This window comes from Sarcophilus harrisii, chromosome 1 (genome assembly GCF_902635505.1).
Source record: "Sarcophilus harrisii chromosome 1, mSarHar1.11, whole genome shotgun sequence".
NCBI lineage: Eukaryota > Metazoa > Chordata > Mammalia > Dasyuromorphia > Dasyuridae > Sarcophilus > Sarcophilus harrisii.
The window spans coordinates 338,872,949-338,893,673 of record NC_045426.1 but is presented as its reverse complement, the minus strand read 5'-3'; the positions used below and the strand labels follow the sequence as shown (position 1 = coordinate 338,893,673).

Sequence of the window (20,725 nt, the reverse complement as noted above, 5' to 3'; positions counted from 1 at the left end):
GAAACAAGGATAAACCGAGGCAAGAAAGTCGCTGCGAGGGGGTTTTGTACTCTCTCAGGTTGGGAAGGAGGGGAAGCAATAGGGTGGGACAGACAGCAGCCCTTCAGCCCTCTCAGAGACCTCTCTCCCCTGTGTCAGGATCTAGGTGTAGTCACTGCAGACAGCTCAGCTTTCTCTAGAGCCGGGGGAAGGGGCTGCAGTTTTGAACACCGAGGCTCTCCAACTCAAAGCCCCAGTGCACCCAGCTAGGTTGCCATAGATTTCGCCTTTATTTAAAGTTTCACGTGTATTACAACTGGCGGAGGGAGCCGCCGACGCCGCGCTCGGGCGGTCCCCTACCGGCTTAACGGTACTCGGACGTTAGCACCACGGACACGTAACTCAGGAACTTGTCCAGAGAAGCGTGCACCTCGGGGTTCAAGTTGCCTGGGTGGTGCCTCGCCAGGGTCACGAGCAAACAGTGAGACAGGTACTGGGGAGAGAAGAGGAGGGTGCCGAATCAGACCGGGTCGGATCTTGGTGGGGGCCCAGTTCTCGGACGTCACTAGCCCCGAATTCTAGACCGAACCTCTCTCCCTTTTGGGAGTTGGGGCCCAGCTCCCACCCACGACCTCTCCAACGCCGCCGAGAAGCACTTGGAAACCGCCGACCCTAGTCGGATGACGTGCAAAGCCCAAGATTTCTCCCTAGATCCAGCTTCCCCCCTCTCTCTCTCCCCCGGTTCTCCACTCACTTTGAAGTTGACGGGATCCACCTTGAGTCTGTGGGCGTGGAGATTGCTCAGGGAGGAAAGGGAGGCTGGCAGGTCATCCAGGTGGCTGACGGCCAAAGTCAGGGCGTCTGCCACCTTCTTGCCATGAGCCTGAACCTGGCGGGAGCCCCCGGAGAGGTCAAAGTGGGGGAAGTAGGTCTTGGTTTCGGGGAAACAAAGAAAGGTCCTGCCAACCAAAAAGGAGGGGAGGCTGAAGGTTCTCTCCGGCCGCACCGGGGAGTGGGACAAAGAAAGGAGAGCCGGCCAGGGAGGAAGGATCGCCGGCGGCTGCCGAGAGGCGGCGGCGGCGGCGACGCGAGAGCGCGGGTCGGGTTCCCAGAGGCTGGGGAGCGGGAGAGAGGAGGGGTCCCCGGGAACCGGCTGAGACCCGGGCCACGCTGGGTTCTGGGCGCGGGGAAGTGGCGCATTCACGCGCTGGGTGTTGCCTCACCTCACCAGGGCTTCAGTGCCGTACACCTTGGTGTTCTCACCCAGTTTTTCCCAGAATTCTCTCACGTTGCACTTGTCTGCCGCGGACAGGGCCATCCTTCTGTCTCAGGTCTGTGTGTCTGGGGTTCGCCAAGGATGGCACGTCCTAGGCTTGGCACTGGGGAGGTGGAGCTCATTGGCTGGCACGGTCCGTGCAGTCACTAGCCCAGGTGGTGCGAGGCCGGTCTCCCCCACCGGGGGCGCTGCATTCGCACCTGGGCCAGATCACCTGTGCAAACGCAGCATCAGCCCGGAATACCTCCTACATCCCTTCCTTACCTCATAAACTCAGCTTGTGGAACTGTAGTAACAACAATTGTAATAGTGATGATGATGATTAGTATTTATATAGCGCTTAAAGTTTTGCAAAAACCAGTGGATCCTCATAACAACCCTGGGAGGTGGATGCTGTTATTATTATTTTTTCTCTTTATAATAATAACATGATGATATTATTCTCATTTTTACAGATGAGAAAACCGGGGTAGACCATTTAAGTGCCTACCAAGGGTCACACGGCTAGTAAGACTATGAGACTGAATTTTAAAAGATAAGTTAAAATCTTTGGCTCCAACTCCAATACTCTACTAAGTGTGGACAGAAGTTTGTTTCTTTCTGTTCTAGAAATGACACATCTTGGAGTCCATGATTTAGGCATAAAGAACGAGATTATAAATAAATTAGAGGAACATAGGATAGTTTATCTCTCAGACTTGTGGAGGAGGAAGAAATTTGTGACCAAAGATGAACTAGAGACCGTTATTGATCATAAAATAGAAAGTTTTGATTACATCAAATTAAAACGCTTCTGTACAAACAAAACTAATGCAAACAAGATTAGAAGGGAAGCAACAAACTGGGAAAACATAGTTAAAGGTTTTGATAAAGGCTTCATTTCCAAAATAGATAGAGAATTGACTCTAATTTATAAGAAATCAAGCCATTCTCCAATTGGTAAATGGTCAAAGGATATGAAAATTTTCAGATGATGAAGTTGAAACTATTTCCACTCATATGAAAGAGTGTTCCAAATCACTATTGATCAGAGAAATGCAAATTAAGGCAACTCTGAGATACCACTACATACCTGTCGGATTGACTAAGATGACAGGAAAAAATAATGATGATTGTTGGAGGGGATGCAGGAAAACTGGGACACTGATGCATTGTTGGTGGAGTTGTGAACGAATCCAACCATTCTGGAGAACAATCTGGAATTATGCCCAAAAAGTTATCAAACTGTGTATACCCTTTGACCCAGCAGTGTTACTACTGGGCTTATACCCCAAGGAGATACTAAAGAAGGGAAAGGGACCTGTATGTGCCAAAATGTTTGGGGCAGCCCTGTTTGTAGTGGCCAGAAACTGGAAAATGAATGGATGGCCATTAATGGGAGAATGGTTGGGTAAATTGTGGTATATGAATGTTATGGAATATTATTGTTCTGTAAGAAATGACTAGCAGGATGTATACAGAGAGGCTTGGAGAGACTTACATGAACTGATACTAAGTGAAATGAGCAGAACCAGGAGATCATTATATACTTCAACAATGATACTGTATGAGGATGTATTCTGATGGAAGTGGATTTCTTTGACAAAGAGAAGATCTAACTCAGTTTCAATTGATCCGTGATGAACAGAAGCAGCTACACCCAAAGAAAGAACACGGGAAATCAATATAGACTGTTTGCATTTTTGTTTTTCTTCCTGGGTTATTTCTACCTTCTGAATCCAATTCTCCCCATGCAACAAGAGAACTGTTCAGTTCTGCACACATATATTGTATCTAGGATATACTGTGACCTATTTAACATATATAGGACTGCTTGCCATCTGGGGGAGGCGGTGGAGGGAGGGAGAGGAAAAATTGGGACAGAAGTGAGTGCAAGGGAAAATGTTGTAAAAAAATTACCCTGGCATGGGTTCTGCCAATAAAAAGTTATTTAAAAAAATAAATAAAATATTCATCCATTTAAAAAAAATAAAGTTCTTTTAAAAATTCCATGTACAAAAAATAAAGTAATATAAATTAAAAAAAAAAAAAAGAAATGACCCATCTTGACTTTCCTCCCTCCACCCTCCACCCTCCTAACATTGGTTTCCTTACTGTCCCTCACAGAGGATGGTCCAACTTCCAACTTTGTACCCCAGGCCTGAAATGCTTTCTTTCCTTATCCATGAAAATCTTGTTTTCTGCTCATTTTCCAGTCCCCCTTAATGTAGTATTTTCCCTCTGATATTACCTTCTACCTATACTGTATGTATTTTGTTTGTCCATAGTTGTTTGAATGCTGTCTTTCCTAGTATATTGTGAGCTTCTTGAGATCAGGGATTGTTTTTGCCTTCTTATCCCCAGGATTTAGCACAATATCTGTCACGTTGTAGGCACTTAATAAATGCTTGTTAACCATCTGACCGATTGATTGTTCCTTCCCATTTGCCACCCAAATCAATTTGTATCCCCATTGTATTCCAATCCCATCCTATTCTACTCTTGTTACAAACCATTCTATTCGTGTCCCCATTCTCCATAAAATTCATTTCTCTTCCTCAACTCCATTATTATCCCCTATTATTCTACTTCATTCCACATAACCTGTTCCATCCCATTCCCTTTCTGTACCATTCCTCAAATAGTAGTGGAGAGACAGAGACAGAGTGACAGAGGAGAGAGAACGAGAGAGACAGAGACAGAGAGTAGGGCCAGAGAAACACAGAGAGAGAGATAGAGACATGGGGGGGGGGGGAGAGAGAGAGAGAGAAACAAAGGTGAGAGGGGAGAGACACACAAAGAGAGCAGAGTTACAGACAGACAGGTAGACAGAGAGATAAAGACAGAGACAGTGCTTTGGTTTTTGCTCTCAACTCCTGCTGGACCAGCAAAACTAATCAATATATGTTGTTATATGCAGTGTTCCATAATTTCATATTTCTGTAACAAAAAAAATGAGATGCATTCTTTGGGGTCAGACCTGGTCAATGTAATTTTATAACATTCCATTTTGATTGTTTTGCTGTTGTTTTCCATTTATATTGCTGTAGTCATTGTTTATATTGTTTTTCCAGTTCTACTTAACTTGATTTTGTATCAATTTACTTGAATCCTCTCATGCTTTTCTTTATTCATTATATTCCTATTTCTTGTTTTTTACAGAACAGCAACATTTTATTACATTCATACACTATAATTTATTTAGCTAATCTGTAGGCAATGGATATAAGCTTTGTTTTAGGACAGGCGTTATTATTTCCTTTTTGTTGATCCAGAAATTGTATTTCAGAGACATTAAAAGATCTGCCCAAGGTCACATGATTAATAAGTACTTGAGGGGGACTAACACTTTCTTACTCCAACTTCTCTTGCCATCTTACCATGCTGCTATAGTATATAGAAGGGACCTTAGAATAGAGAATAGTAGCTCTGGAAAGGAACATGAAATCTGTAATGTCTGAGATGGAAGGGACTTTATCTAATTGAACCTTCTCATTTTATAAGAAGGAGAAACAGAAGTCTCCCAACAGAAGTAACTAATTCAAGGTCATGTAGTGATATAATGATAGAAATACATCTTCTGACTCCCAGTTTAGTAATATCTGGGGAAGTGTGGGGGATGGATCAATAATCTTCCAACAGGTAGGCCTTTGGTGGACCAGCCAGTTGTATAAAGTTTCATTACAAACCCTTCCAGCTTCCACCAACCTGAGAATTCTGTCTCTAGCCAACATATTAGATATCTTCCTCCTTTGTTCTAGGGATGGCCAACTACCATGAACCCAATGTGGGGGGTTTACCAAGTTGGGCTGCACACACACAGACACCTGAGAGAATCCTCTTTCCCACTCCTAAAATGCACTCTGGCAAAAAGGTTATTTTGGAAGAGAATATATAACATAAATATGCAAAAGAGCCTAAGAGGATGTGAGGGCCCCTTTGAAGCTCTACACTTGGAGCTCCTTGGGAGTTTTGACTTTGTCACCCTAACTTCCCCACCTAGCTAGGCCCACCCTCCCAGGGGGTGATAGTCTAGAAATATCTAGTATCTGGAAGTATCTCCTAAGCCATATGTGGGTGGGGTTACTTGAGAGATATTACAGGCGGCAAAGGACTGGGCTGGGTTTCTGGCCTCTCCCATTTCTGTCAATCTGTCCTCTGGACATGAGCCTGTCAATGACTTAGGAAAATGGAACACAGTGCCCTCATGTTGCTTCCTCTATGGCCCTAATGCCCCACTCCCTCATCACAGAGCAGGGGTTTGCATAGCCTCGTTGCCATGCATTCAGACTTTATTCTAAGATAATTGCTTCTGACCATGCAGCAGGTAGGAAGGGAGGAGGGGTTTAGAGGCCCAAGGGATGGGGTAAAATTACTGAAGGGGACACCAGTTGGACAGTATTTAGAGATGAACACAGAGGTCAAATTGCATAGGAATGGGTCCATGAAGGAGTGCACCACAAAGAACTCCTCAAGGAGCTGATTGGTCAATACTACAGTCACAGATTATGCCAGATATTGGGAAAAGAAAGAAAACTGAGGTTAGAGCATGACAGGTACATATGCTAGCCCATTTCATCTGATTCTTCTGCTTTAGAATTTTTTCATGAAATGCTTCCATTGAGCAAGAACTCTATCATTTCCTATATTCAAACTTCTCGTTCTGCAATAAGCACTTCATATAATTCATATATTATTGCTGCCCTTGAGAATCCACCCCCACTCTCAGGTCCCTTATTTTTACCTTTTACCCTTTTTTACTTGCCCCTCTAGCCCAAGTTTATGATGGGTTCTACTCTTAGTTTGTGATTGAAATAGGTTTTGATTGGGCCCAGAAAAATAAACAAACAAACAAAAATAGTGAAAATATTATGCTTTGATTCACATTCAGTCTTCATAGTTCTCTGGATATGGATGGCTCTTTCCATCACAAGTTTATTGGACTTCTCTTGAATCGCACTGCATTGTGGAGCAGAGCCAAGTCCATCACAGCTGATCATCACATAATCTTGCTGTAACTCTTCCAGTATTCTCCTGGTTCTGATCATTTGGCTCAGCATCAGGCTTTTCTGAAATCAGTTGGCTGATCATTTCTTATGGAATAATAACATTTTGTTGCATTAATATGCCATAACTTATTCAGCCATTCTCCAACTGATGGGCATCCATTCAATTATGGATTTCATTTTGGACGTGAGTTTAAAAGGTCCGTGAGACATCTATCTTGAAAGCTAGTTTACTGAGGTGGTGGTGCTCTTACAGCACTAAGGAATTTTAGCAGATGGGAGAATTTGAGAAAAAAGATAAAGAATTAGGGTTTATATAGCTTGACTTTAAGATATTTTCAGGACATCCAATCTGAGATGTTCAATAGGCAGTTGAAGAAGGGAATTTTGAATTAGGAGAGAGATGAGGGCTGAATAAGGTGATCTGTGAATCATCAGCATAGTGTTAACAATTAAATTGATTGGGGCTGATGAAAATACCAAATGAAATAATAAAGAGAGAAAAGAAAGAAGAGCCCAGAACAGATATGTGGGATATGGAGCATTAACAAAATTATCTGAATAAATACCTACCAAAGGAATACCCCCATTTTTTTTTTAATATCTAGCAAAAGAGACTAAGGAGAAATTATCAGGTAGGTAGGAGGATTGTGAAGATAAAATAGTATTCTGTCTGGGAAAACCTAAAGAGAAGAGAATACCAAGGAGAAGAGGGTGATTGACAGGATCAATCCTAGTAATGCAGACTGTCAAACTGGATGTCTTATAAACCTCTTAAATTGAACATATCCAAGTTCGAGAAAGATAAATATTGAAAAAAAGCCATTAGATTTGGCAATAAGAAATCACTAATTTTGGATAGAGAAGTATCTGTTAAAGGTTGCAAAAGAAAGTCAGAAATCAGATTGTAAAGAATTGAGACAAGAGTGAAGAAAAGGAAGTGGAGATATGTATCACTGTAAATGGATTTCTCAGGGAGTTTAGTCACAAAAGATAGGAGAGATTTGGAATCTATCTATTGGATATGGAAAGATCAAGTTAGGTGTTTTGTTTTTGTTTTTGTTTTTGTTTTTAATGAAGGTGAACCTCCCAGTCTTCTAATTGGGAAAGATAGTAGAAAAAATGGGGTTCAAAGAATGTGACTTTTGGGATATAATTCCAAATTACTTTCCAGAATGGTTGCACTACTTCACAACTCCATCAAGAGTACTTCAATTTGTTAGTTCTTTCATAATAGTTCTTTCATAATTCCTCCTACAATTGTCATTATCCTATTCTTTTTTGGTCAGTCTTTCCCAATTGGAAAGACTGGGAGGTAGAAAGTCATATTTTATTTTTCTTATTATTAATTATTTTTAATATTATTTTTCTTATTATTAATGCTTTGGAATATTTTCATATATTGATAATTGTTTATCTTGTCTTTCTTCTTTTGAAAATGGTCTATTTTAGACCATTTTCATATGAAGAAATTAAAGCCATTTATAATTATATGAAAAAATGCTCTAAATCACTATTGATTAGAGAAATACAAGTTAAGACATCTCTGAGGTACCATTTCACAACTCACAGATTAGTTAAGATGATAGGAAAAGATAATGATAAATGTTGGAGGGATATGGGAAAACTGGGACACTAATCCATTGTTGGTGGAATTGTGAACTTATCCAATTATTCTGGAGAGCAATCTGGAGCTATGCCCAAAGGGCTAACAAATTGTGCATGCCCTTTAATCTAGCAGTGTCACTACTGAGTCTGTATCCCAAAAAGATCAAAATAGAGGCAAAAAGACCCGCATGTGCAAAAAATGTTTGTAGTAGTTTTTTTTTTTTTTTTTTTGTAATGGCAAGGAATTGGAAATTGAGTGCACGCCCATCAATTGGGAAATGACTGGATAAGTTATGGCATATGAATGTAATGGAATATTATTATTCTATAAGATATGATGAGCGGGTTGACTTCAGAAAAGCCTGGAAAGACTTCCATGATCTGATGGTGAGTGAAATGAGGAGAACCAGGAAAACATTGAACATAGCAACAGCAAGATAATGTGATAAATCAACTAGAATGAACTTAGCTCTTCTTAGTAGCATGGTGATTCAACACAATTCCAATAGACTTGAGATGGAAAATGCCATCCACATCCAGGGGGAGAACTATGGAGACTGATTGTTGATCAAAGCATACCATTTTCACCTTTTGTTATTGTTATTTTCTTTTTCTTTCTCAAGGTTTTTCACTTTTGTTCTCATTTTTCTTTCATAGCACAACTAATATGGAAATACATTTAAAATGATTATAAATGCACAACTTATATATCAGATTACTTTCAACCTTGGAGAAGGAGATGTAAGGAAGGGAGGAAAAAATTTGGAACCCAAACTCTTACAAAAATGAATATTAATAACTATCTTTGCATGTATTTGGAAAAATAAAATACTGTTGAGAAGAAAAGAAAAATAAAATGGTCTGTTTAGATCCTTTGTTCAATTACCATTGAGGAATGACTTGTTCTTATACACTTGTATTAATTCCCTATATATCTTGGATAGCAGGCCATAATCAGATACATTTTGGGGAAATTTGGGAAAAATTGGGAAACTGGGAAATACCCAGTTAACTATTTTCCTTATAATTTTACCTGCAAATTTTTTTTTCAGTTTTTATCAAATCAAAACTGTTCATTTTATTTCCTGTGAACCTCTCTAGACGCTTCTTTGGTAAAAGTATTTCTCTCTTCTCTGTAGTTATAAAAGATATTCTCTTCCCTGCTCTTCTAATTTGCTTGTTAAATGAAATGTTTGTCCTTTTGTTCTTTACTAAAATCTTTCAAGCCAGTATCACTTAGTAAAAGTTCATTGATGTTAAGTGGTAAATTATATCTAGAATACTAGGTCCTGGAATGGAAAAGTAGAAAGACTCTGCCAGGCAATGTCCTCAAACTATATATATCTTTGGCCCAACAAGGGTGCTCAGGTGAAAAATCAGCCCTGCCTCCCACCCCCTAGACTCAGAAATTTCCAGACACTCCATAACTGCAACCTGCACTTAGAGATCCTATGAGGGAAAATTATTTTCCTAGACTCCTCAGCCTGAATTTAAAGATCAGAGTTAGGCAAGTTGATTATGTGTCTTCCCTGCGCTTGAAGATCCTATGTTGAAAAGCTGTTTTTCTTGGCTCGATTTTCTGAGCTTACTGATTCCGGCTTTTATAGATCCCAGGTTGGGAAAGCCTCCTTCACAACTTGTTCCTTATGCTTAGAGATTTAGAAAGGAAAGTGATTCCAAAAATGTCTTTGTTGACTTGTTGATTTTGTTGATTTGTTGATTCTGCTCTGGGCTTTGAGATGTCACCTTTGTGATCCCAGATACAAGTCACCAGCCAAGAGAACATCCTGACTCTGGAATATCCCATTCTGGACTACATAAACCTTCTGGGAATATCCTCAGCCCTTAGGACCTCATGTTGAAGTGCTGTGTCTGGATTGCTGCCTATTGTTCCTTTATCAGTTTTGTGAACTGTCAAAACTCTGAAGATACCAAGCAGATGATGAGCAGCTTCATGTTCTCCATTTTTGCTGTGGCAATTTCTTATGTTCAGACCCCCCAGCCTATGACACCCTTGTGATAGATACCAATCTTCTAGCTTTTCATTCTGGACCTCAGAACCCCAGGGCTTTTATTATTGATTCCTGGGCTAGACAAAAGTAAAAGTCAGTAACTGGTTCATTCCTCACTATTGTGTTCACCTCCCAGCCTCTGCTTCAAATCTGGGGCTCAGATGATGAGTACACAGTGGAACTTCCCCACTCTGATCTTTTCTCAACTGAATGATTGGTTATTCTCTTTTAAAAAATAATAATAGATTTTTATTTTTCCAAATACAGGTAAAGATAGTTTTCAACATTCATTCTCCCAAGCCTTGTGTTCCAAATTTTTCTCCCTCCCTTCTTCCTTCCTTTCTTCCTTAGACATCAATTAATCCGATATAGGTTAAAGATGTGCAATTCTTCCAAACATATTTCCATATTCATCATGCTATACAAAAAAATCAGATCAAAAGGGAAAAATGAGAAAGAAAAAAAAAAGCAAACAACAACATAAAAGGTGAAAATACTAATGATGTGATCCACATTCAGTCCCCATAGACCTCTCTTTCTGGATGCAGATGGCTCTCTCCATCACAAGTCTATTGGAATTGTCCTGAATCATTTCATTGTTGAAGAGCCAAATCCATCACAGTTGATCATCGTTTAATCTTCTTGTTGCCGTGTACAGTGATCTCCTGGTTCTGCTCACTTCACTTAGCATCAGTTCATGTAAGTCCCTCCAGGCCTTTCTGAAATCAGTCTGCTGATAATTTTTTATAGAACAATGATATTCAATTGCATTCATAATTTATTCAGTCATTCCCCAACTCATGGGCATCCATTCAGTTTCCAGTTTCTTACCACTACAAAAAGGGCTGCTATGAATATTTTTGCACATGTGGGTCCTTTTTTCTTTTTAATAATCTTTTTGGGAAACAGACCTGACACTGCTTAGATCAAAGGATATACATAGTTTGTTAGCCCTTTAAGCACAGTTCCAAACTGTAGAATGTTTGGATCAGTCCATAACTCCACCAACAATGTATTAGTGTCCCAGTTTTTGTACAACCCTCCAACATTTATTGTTATCTTTCCCTGTCTTCTTAGCCATGATTGCCTATTCTTGGGCCCTAGCTTTTTCAGGGTCCCCCAGCTTCAAATTCTTCTCCAGCCTCCCTGGCCCAGGCATCTTGGGCAGAGGAGAATGCTGTACCTGCTGGGACCTTCACCTCAAAGTCTGCCCTTCCTCCTGGGCCAGGGTCCTTCTTAGGAGTCTGAGACTGGGGATTGCTGCCCCTGAGTGGGGGGCAGGCCTGGCTGGGGCAGTGAGCGCACTTGTAACTAATTGTAGTAACTAATACAGATGAATGTGTGTGTTTTTTTTTTTAAGTAGAAGAACTATAAACAATGGAGAATTGAGCAAATGGCAGTGGAGAAGAGTTACCTTAGAGTAACCCAAGAATCCTGAGGGGGAAGTTGTAGCTGGCCTGGTTCTTTTCCCCTAAAATAAATATGTTTTTAGTGTTTTTTATATCACCATAGTTTCCCCCAGTATTCTTCTCCCTCTCTCTCTCTCTCAAAGAGCCATCCTATGTAATAGTATTTTTAAGACAGAAAAAAAAGATGAAAAAATTAGGACAATTAACAATATATTGAATAAAACCAAAAATATGTGCAAAATTTAACACCTTTGGACCTCTACCTTTATGAAGGTATTGATATTGTATCTCTTATTTTTATCTTTCTTGTTCATCAAAAAAATAGAATGAATGAGGGTGGGCCCCAAGAATCTAGTGTGGGGTTCAGAAGACCATTGCAAGAGGTATATTCCTGTCCCTAGTAATATAGAAGTGAAAAGGGCAGAAAATTGGTGGAACTGAAAACACACAGCTATATTCTTGGGACCATGCCAACTCCTACCCTAAATGGACCTTAATAAATTAACTTTGTCTGCTTCAACCAAAATATTATTTTTGGTTTCCATTACAGTCATATACTACAATTTTTTTGATCATTCTTCAAATTTGTTTCTAATTCTTTTTTTAAAAATTGGTCAATCTTTCTTTGATATTCTTTATCATTGTTCCTTCTGGTGAGGACTGATAAGGACATGGACACAAGAGATGCTATGGAGATAGAAATGCTGACATTTGGAACCTGAGTGAGGAGTTGAAGATAACACTATGAACTTGGAAGACTGTAAAGATGGTGTTGTTATATGACTAAGATAGAGAATTTTCAAAAAGGGGTGATTTAGCAGGAGGGAAAGATAATGAGTTTTGTTTTGGATATGTTGAATTTGAGAAATCCATGAGAATATATTCATTTGCTTATTTATCATATATCATTTATTTATATTCAGTTTAAAATGTTCAAAAGTTTTATTAGATTTGAGAATAGAGCTCAGGAGAGAGACTAGAGTTGGCTCTATAGGGGTGTGAGTCACCTGCATAGAGATTATAATTAAACCGATTGAACTCCAGAAGGCACCCAGTTAGAGTGTGGCAAGAGAAGAGAAGAGATCATCAGACAGCGTTTTGGACTCTGGACAGAAGATTTAGAAGGCAAGTTTATGGCTGAAGAACTAGCCAAGGAACCTGAGGAAGACCATTCAGATAGGAGGAGAACCAGACAGAACATCTGGGAGAGAGGATGGTTGAAAGTTTCAAATGCTGCACAGATGTTGAGGTGAAGAAAGGAGAAAAGACCATTGACTTAGCAGTTGTAATTCCCTTCCTTGGGTGGGGAGGGGAGGGAAGAAAGGTACAGATAGTGAAATAAGCAAGAAGTTGACTCCAGACCCAAGGCATCTGACTGTAGCTTGAGTGCCCCTCTTCTCTGAAATACCTTATCCCCTGCCACATCCCATCCCAGAGGTTTTCCTATGGAATATCTCAAGGTTCCTGGCAAGACCATAGGGTGTACCAATGATCTTATTCTTTCCCCATTGCAACTGCCACAGTGAGTTGAACCTAAGGGTTGTGCTGGACTGGCCTCTCTCATTCCCTGTCTGAAAAAGCAGTTGAAGAGTGATGTCACTTCTCCCTTTATCATCTTCCAGTCTCATCAGAGTATATTCATGCAACAGGGTCTCTGTGCAAACACTTAAATTAAGGAAAAAAGTAGAATAAAGTGGGTACACTGAACTTTCTCAGTTCTCCTGAGGGAGTTCCTTCCAGAGCCAGACCAATTTTGTCTCCCCAATTAGAGAACCCAAACTTACTATAAAGAGATCGCAGTCCTTGCCTGTAACACATATAAAAAACAAAATGGAGTAGAAGTGAGGATGCTTGAGAGGGTCTGCAAAAGGGGTAGGGGGTAGGGTGGGAAACCTAAGGAGGCTGATTTGGTGCAGGTAATTTCGCATTTCTGCTGCAAGGCCTTCTCTACCCATCCCCATCCCTTCAGGGCTGTGGAAGGAACCATGTTTCAGGACGGGGTTCCCTGTCACTCTTCACACCTCCTCCATCTCCGCATCCCAGCCCCAGACGCAGGAGACAAACGCACACAGTCAAGTTGTGGCAGGCTTAGACTTTATTCGGAGACGTCCATCTGCCTCTGCGGGGTGGAAGGGATTGGGGACACCGAGGGGCCCGCAGCCCGGATGATGGCGGCAGGCAGTGGAAATCCCTGGCTTCCGACACAACTTAACGGTACTTCGAGGTCAGTGTGGTAACCACAAAGCTGTGCGCTTCGGGAGTCAAGTCCTTGGTGACAGGCCAGAGTCACGATCAGGCAGTGAGAGAGGAGCTGAAAAAGGGACAGCTCCCGAGTCAGAGGGGCGCCCATGCTTCCTTCCCCCCACTGCCCCTGCCTGCTTCCTTCCCTTCCCTGCCTCGTACTCCACCCTCCAGCTGCGCCCCGTCCTGACCGCGCTCAAACCCTGCTCTACCCTGAAATCCATAACCTGCCCCGCATGCCAAGGGTTCATTGTAAGAACCATTACACTCAAAGAAGCGGCATTACTGGCTGCACTGGGCCTCCAGTCACCAGCCCCCGTCCCCCCGCTTCCCCCAGTGGGTCGCTCGATCCCTGACTCACCTGGAAGTTGACAGGATCCACTCTCAGCGTGTGGGCGTGTAGGTCGCTCCGTTTGGACAGGGTCCCGGGCAGATCATCCAGGTTGGCAACAGCCTGGGAAAGGGCACCTTCTGACCATGGTGCTGAATGTCGTCAGAGCCGGGCGGTATTCATTAAGAAGTAGGTCTTGGTAGTGGGGGAGGAGAGGAAGGTCCTGCGGGAAGAAAATAGGAAAGAGGACTCGTTTGGAGCCTCATCCCGAGCGCTGTCCACTGGGCACCTGGAGCTAAAGCCAGGATTAAGGACGGGGGGAATGGTCCAGGTTAATGAGAGGAGGGATTCTGTCCCTCTGAGGAGGGACACTCGATGGGCTCAGGTTGAGGAAGGCAAGTATTTAAGCTTCTGAACCTGGAGTAGATGCCGAAAGGCACCCATGAGTCTCTAGGCCTGGGGGCAGGGTAGGAGGTGAGGAAGTGAGGCCGAGGAGGGGCCCTTATCTCAGGAGGGCTTCATTTGCCTAGGTACCGGCGTTGCCTCCCACCTTGCTCCACACGGCCTTCACGTTAGACTTGTCATTCGCAGAGGGCACCCTCTTGGCTTCTTTCTGGGCTCTCAGGACCAGAAATACCCAAGCCTCCCAGCCACGCTTCGGGTTGGCTCCCCGGTGGGCGTCACTCAGTGGTTGGCACCGTACCTGTTTTAGGGTGCCAGGGGCCCAGCTGGGTGACAGATCCAGACGGTGTCGCGTTTGTGCACCCCCTGAAAGGACCGCTGTGCTCGCGTCTATCTCGGGCTCCCTGACTGCACAGAAGAGACTCTACTCAGGCTCTACGTCTGGGGCTTTTCTCCTTTGCAATCAGGTTTGGGGCCACTCCAAGTAGGAGAATCGGAGTCAGGGTGACCTGAGTTCAAATATGGCCCCAGAATCTTCCTAGCTGTGTGAACTTGGACAAGTCACCTAACCGGTGTTTTTCTCAGTTTCCTCATCTGTAAAATAGGGGTAAAATAGCACCTACTACTCAGGGCTGTGTACATCAAAAGAGATAATAATTGAAAAAAGGTTGAGCACAGTATGGCACATATTGGGTTTGTAAATAATCAAATAATAATCAATTAAATAATCAATGAGTAAATAATAATAAATATAATATATTTATATATTTTATATATATAAATAATAAATAAGTAAATCAAAAGTAAATAATCAATCCCATTCACCTGCAGTTTTCCATTACGTTCCTCTCCTACCTTTTGGGAAGCAGAATGAGGGTTTTGAAATGAATGTCGATTGAAATAAGGGACCTGGGTACAAATCACCTGGCTCTCTCAATTAGTACTTTATGGAAAAAAATTTACTTAACATTCGTGGATCTCAGTTTCCCCATCTGTAAACTGAGGAGAAGCAGTTGGTGTAGGTGGCATCCAAAGTCCTTTCTAGCTCTCACTCAGGCTGCCATCCTCATCCTATGATGTGTAGCCCCCTGAGAAATCAGGACAGAAGACTCAGTTCCATATTCAGATGCTACAGATTTAAAGACTGAGGAGGGAAAGGGGAAGGGAACCCAGATCAGTGCTGCATTTGAATAGGAGTGTCTGGTCCTGGCCCACATTCACACTGAGGGGTCTTTCTTTCTGCTCACACTAGTAGCCTGGGAGGCAAATGAAGACAAACCCTGGGCAGCGTTTCTGTCCTGAAGTGCAGGAGATATAGAACAGTTCCTTCTCTACCACTGAGTCACTTTGTCATCTGAACAAACTATCCCTTAGGAATGTCATGAGGCTCAAACACATATAGAAGAAGACCAAGGACAGCCCAGTCACACACTCTGGCTCACTCACAAATCACAGTCATTGCAGCAGTCAAGCTGGAGGTTCCTTTCCCTGGGACCTCCCTAAGAAGCATCCTGACCAGCTGAGAGGCACCTAGGCAGGGGAGTGCTCTCCTATCCAGCCCCACCATTCCTGAAATAGCAGGGCTGAGGAGAAAAGTTGTACTTCAAGGAGCTATCCTGGAGTCCATAACGTCATAGACTTAGAGCTGAAAGGCAGCTCAGAAATCATTGAATCCAACCCCTTCACTATACAGATGAAGAAATTGAGATCCTTATTGGATAATTACCTTTCCCAGGCTCACACATCTACTGTGTCAGAGACAGGAAGGGAACTCAGGCCATTCCCTTTCCATCCACACAGCTTTGTGATCTAGAGACTCTTATTACCCCTCTGATATCCCTGAGACATCAACCTAATTGTGAAGTCATTGGGTCAAAACTTAAGTCCAATTAAAGAATTGGAAACAGAGGAGGTGGCCATCACTTGGGGAACAAGTTTTATTATATGATTTTGAGGGAATACTACTGTGGTCTAAGAAATGATGAGCAGGATGTTTTTGGAAAGATCTGGGAAAACTTCTGTGAATTAATGCAAAGTAAATTGAAGAGAACCAGGGGAACATTATACACAGTAACAGTAATATTGTGATGATGATCAACTATGAAAGGCTTAGCTACTTTGATCAATATAGTGATTTAAGTCAATTTCAGAGGCCTCATGATGAAAGTTCTCTGCAGACAGAGAAATGATGAAGTCTAAATGCAGATGGAGGAATACTTTTTCATTTTATTTTTCTTGTATATATTTTGCAAGTACAATTTGCACATTGCTTGCCTTCTATTACTCATTTCTTATAGAACAATAATAGTTCATTACTTTCATATACCATAATTTAGTTATTGCCCAATTGATGAGCATCTATTTAATTTCCAATTCCTAGTTCCCACAAAAAGAGCTAATTACAAACATTTTTACACATGTGAGTCGTTTTCCCTCTTTTATGATTTTTTGGGAAAACAAACCCAGTGGTGACACAGCTGGATGAAAGGGTATGCAATTTTATAGTCCTTTGGGCACAGTTCCAAATTATTCTCCAAAAAGACCGTATCAGTTCACAACTTCACCAACAATGCCTCAGTATCCTAGTCTTTCTATATCCCCTCCAGTATTTATTATGATCTTTTCCTGTCATCTTATTGAATCTGATAGATGTGAAGTGGTACCTCAGAGTCGTTTTAATTAGCCTTTTTAAAAAAATCAATAGTGAGAATTTGTTGGCTCTTAATCTCTCCTTGTCTAATTTCTAGGTCAGTTTTTTGGGCTACCTCTGTTCTCCTTTTTTCCTGTTTATTTATTTATTTATTTTTTTATTGTTTTTTTTTTTTTTTTTTTTAATAGCCTTTTATTTAGGATATATACATGGGTAACTTTACAGCATTAACAATTGCCAAACCTCTTGTTCCAATTTTTCACCTCTTACCCCCCACCCCTCCCTAAATGGCAGGATGACCAGTAGATGTTAAATATATTAAAATATAACTTAGATAACTAATAAGTATACATGACTCAAAACATTATTTTGCTGTACAAAAGAATCAGACTCTGAATTATTGTACAATTAGCTTGTGAAGGAAATCAAAAATGCAGGTGTGCATAAATATAGGGATTAGAATTCAATGTAATGGTTTTAGTCATCTCCCAGAGTTCTTTTTCTGGGTATAGCTAGTTCAGTTCATTACTGCTCCATTAGAAATGATTTGGTTGATCTCGTTGCTGAGGATGGCCTGATCCATCAGAACTGGTCATCATCTAGTATTATTGTTGAAGTATATAATGATCTCCTGGTCCTGCTCATTTCACTCAGCATCAGTTCGTGTAAGTCTCTCCAGGCCTTTCTGAAATCATCCTGTTGGTCATTTCTTACAGAACAGTAATATTCCATAATTTTCATATACCACAATTTATTCAGCCATTCTCCAACTGATGGACATTCATTCAGTTTCAGTTTCTAGCCACTACAAAAGGGCTGCCACAAACATTTGTGCATATACAGGTCCTTTCCTTCTTTATAATCTCTTTGGGATATAATCCCAGTAGTAACACTGCTGGATCAAAGGGTATGCACAGTTTGATAACTTTTTGAGCATAGTTCAAACTACTCTCCAAAATGGTTGGATTCGTTCACAACTCCACCAACAATGAATCAATGTCCCAGTTTTCCCACATCCCCTCCAACAATCATCATTATTTTTTCCTGTCATCTTAGCCAATCTGACAGGTGTCTAGTGGTATCTTAGAATTGTCTTAATTTGCATTTCTCTGATTAATAATGACTTGGAGCATCTTTTCATATGACTAGAAATAGTTTCAATTTCTTCATCTGAGAATTGTCTGTTCATATCCTTTGACCATTTTTCAATTGGAGAATGGCTTGATTTTTTATAAATTAGAGTTAATTCTCTATATATTTTGGAAATGAGGCCTTTATCAGAACCTTTGACTGTAAAAATATTTTCCCAGTTTATTGCTTCCCTTCTAATCTTTTTTCATTAGTTTTGTTTGTACAAAAACTTTTCAGTTTTGGTATAATCGAAATTTTCTATTTTGTGATCAGTAATGATCTCTAGTTCTGCTTTGGTCATAAAGACCTTCCCCTTCCACAGGTCTGAGAGGTAAACTATCCTATGTTCCTTTTTTTCCTGTTTAAATGTCATTTAATTTTTTCCAATCACATGTAAAGACAATTTTAAACATTTAGTTTTTAAAATCTTTATTTATTTACTAAAGCTTTATATTTATAAAACATATACATGGGCAATTTTTCAACATTGACCCTTGCGAAATCTTGTGTTCCAAATTTTCCCTTCCTTCCTCCCATCCCCTCCCCTAGATGGCAGATAATCCAATACATGTTAAATATGTTAAAATATATGTAACATTTACTTTAAAAATTTTTTGAGCTCCAGATTTTTCTTCCTATGTCCTACCCTTCTCTACTCCTTAAAATGACAAGCAACCTGATATAGGATATGCATGTGCAATCATGCAAAACATATTTCCATATCAGTTATGTTATGAAGGAAGAAACAGACCAAAAAGAAAACAATTAAAGTGAAAAGAGCATGCTTTGATTTGGATTCAGACTCCATCTGTTCTCTCTGCATGAGGATAGCATTTTCTACCATGAACCCAGTATTGTCTTGAACTATTGCAATGCCAAGAAGAGCCAAGTCATTCATAGTTGATCATCACACAATGTTGCTCTTACTTTGTACATTAGTTCTTCTGGTTCTGCTCATTTTATTTTGTGTATAAAGTATGTTTCACTTTTATCAGTTTAACTCTTTTCAGGTGTTTCTGAGAACATCCTCCATGTTTCTTATAGCATGATAGTATTTCACTACATTTATATATCAAAACTTATTCACTCTGGGGCAGCTAGATGATGAAGTGGATAGACTACCAGCCCTAAAGTCAGGATGACCTGAGTTCAAATCTGACCTCAGACACTTAATACTTTCTAGCTGTGTGACCCTGGGCAAGTCACTTAACCTCAACTGCTTTAGCAAACATGCACACACACACACACACACACACCAACCAAAAAGTTATACAGTCATTTCCCAATTTATGGGAATCTCTTCAATGTTCAGTTCTTTGCCAACACAAAGAGAGCTGCTATAAATATTTTTAATGTGTTGGTCCTTCTGCCTTTTTTATGATCTCTTTGGGATATAAACCCAGTAATGGTATTGCTGATCAAAGGATATGTATATTTTGCTTGCCCTTTGGGCAAATTGCCTTCCAGAATGGTTGGATCAGTTTATAATTCTACCAACAATGAATTAATGTTTTAATTTCCCCACATTTTCTTCAATATTTATCACTTTCCTTTTTGTCATATTGGCCAATCTCTTAGTGTGAGATAATATTTCAGAGTTGTTTTAATTTGCATTTCTCTAAACAAAAGTTATTTAGAGTATTTCTTCATTTGATAGATAGCGTTAACTTCTTTATTTGAAAACATGTCATTTATCATTTATCAAATGGGGAATGACTTTTGTTCTGACAAATTTGATTCAGTTCTCTCTATATATTTGAGAACTGAGGCCTTTACCAGAGACACTTGCTGTAAAGACTTTCCCAGCTTTCTTTCTAATCTTGGTCGCATTGATTTTGTTTGTACAAAATCTTTTAAATTTATTATAATCAAAATGATCTCTTTTGCATTCTGTAATGCTCTCTCTTATTTGATCATGAATTTTTCTCCTTCCATAGATCTGACAGGTGGATTATTCCTTACTCTTCCAATTTCCTTATAGTGTCTTCTTCCTATCTAAATAATATACCCATTCTGACCTTTTCTTGGTACACAGTGTGGGATGTTAGTCTCTACCTGGTTTGTGTCCTACTGCTTTCCATTTTCCGCAGCAGTTTTGTCTTATCTCCCAAACTGAGGTCTTTGGATTTATCAAACACTAGGTTACTTTTGTCACTGACTACTGTGTTTTTCATATCAAGTCTATTCCACTGATCCACCACTGTGTTTCTTAGCTAGTACCTGATAGTTTTAAGAATTACTGCTTTATAATATAATGTGAGAATTGATATTCCTAGGCTATTTTCCTTTGTGTTTTTAAAATTAATTCCCTTGATATTCTTGATCTTCTGTTCTTTCAAATGAATTTTGTTATTTTTTCTTGTATTGGATAGTTTTTTCATAATTTGGTTTGTCACTATAAATAAATTATAGTTTAGGCAGAATTTTTTATTATATTGGCTCAGGCTCTCCATGAATAACTGATATTTTTCCAATTGTTTAGGTGACTTTATATTTGAAAATTGTTTTGTAATTGTATTCACATACTTTGAGGTGTTTTTTGGAGACTTGATCAAATAAATAATTCTATTTAAAGTGCTATGTAAATATTAAAGGTTATAAAATGGAAATTACTTCCTCAGCTGAGTTCTCTGATTTAGACAAACTGGCATTTTCTGTGTTGCTCCCAGTCAGTCAACAAACATTTCTTAAATTCCTTCTC

The 20,725-nt window shown here is 40.3% G+C and overlaps 1 protein-coding gene and 1 pseudogene across 1 annotated transcript; both read right to left on the bottom strand.

The window, feature by feature from the left end:
* Positions 1-246: 246 nt before the first annotated feature.
* Positions 247-1,441, bottom strand: LOC100919131 (hemoglobin subunit alpha). Its single transcript, XM_003761936.3, has 3 exons — positions 1,203-1,441; positions 734-938; positions 247-472 (listed from the first exon to the last, which is right to left on the bottom strand). The coding sequence occupies exons 1-3, from the start codon at positions 1,295-1,297 to the stop codon at positions 344-346; spliced, it is 429 nt and encodes a 142-aa protein (XP_003761984.1). The 5' UTR covers positions 1,298-1,441; the 3' UTR covers positions 247-343.
* Positions 1,442-13,477: 12,036 nt separating this feature from the next.
* On the bottom strand, positions 13,478-15,702 carry LOC100922023 (annotated as a pseudogene).
* Between the last annotated feature and the right edge of the window lie 5,023 nt (positions 15,703-20,725).

What these genes read in the sequence shown, in the direction of transcription:
- LOC100919131 (XM_003761936.3), bottom strand. Translation starts at nt 1,297, where the DNA reads ATGGCCCTGTCCGCGGCAGACAAGTGCAACGTGAGAGAATTCTGGGAA. An exon ending in GGCACTGAAGCCCTGGTGAG is followed by an intron (nt 939 to 1,202) that starts GTGAGGCAACAC and finishes TTTGGTTGGCAG; the next exon opens with GACCTTTCTTTGTTTCCCCG. An exon ending in TGGATCCCGTCAACTTCAAA is followed by an intron (nt 473 to 733) that starts GTGAGTGGAGAA and finishes TTCTCTCCCCAG; the next exon opens with TACCTGTCTCACTGTTTGCT.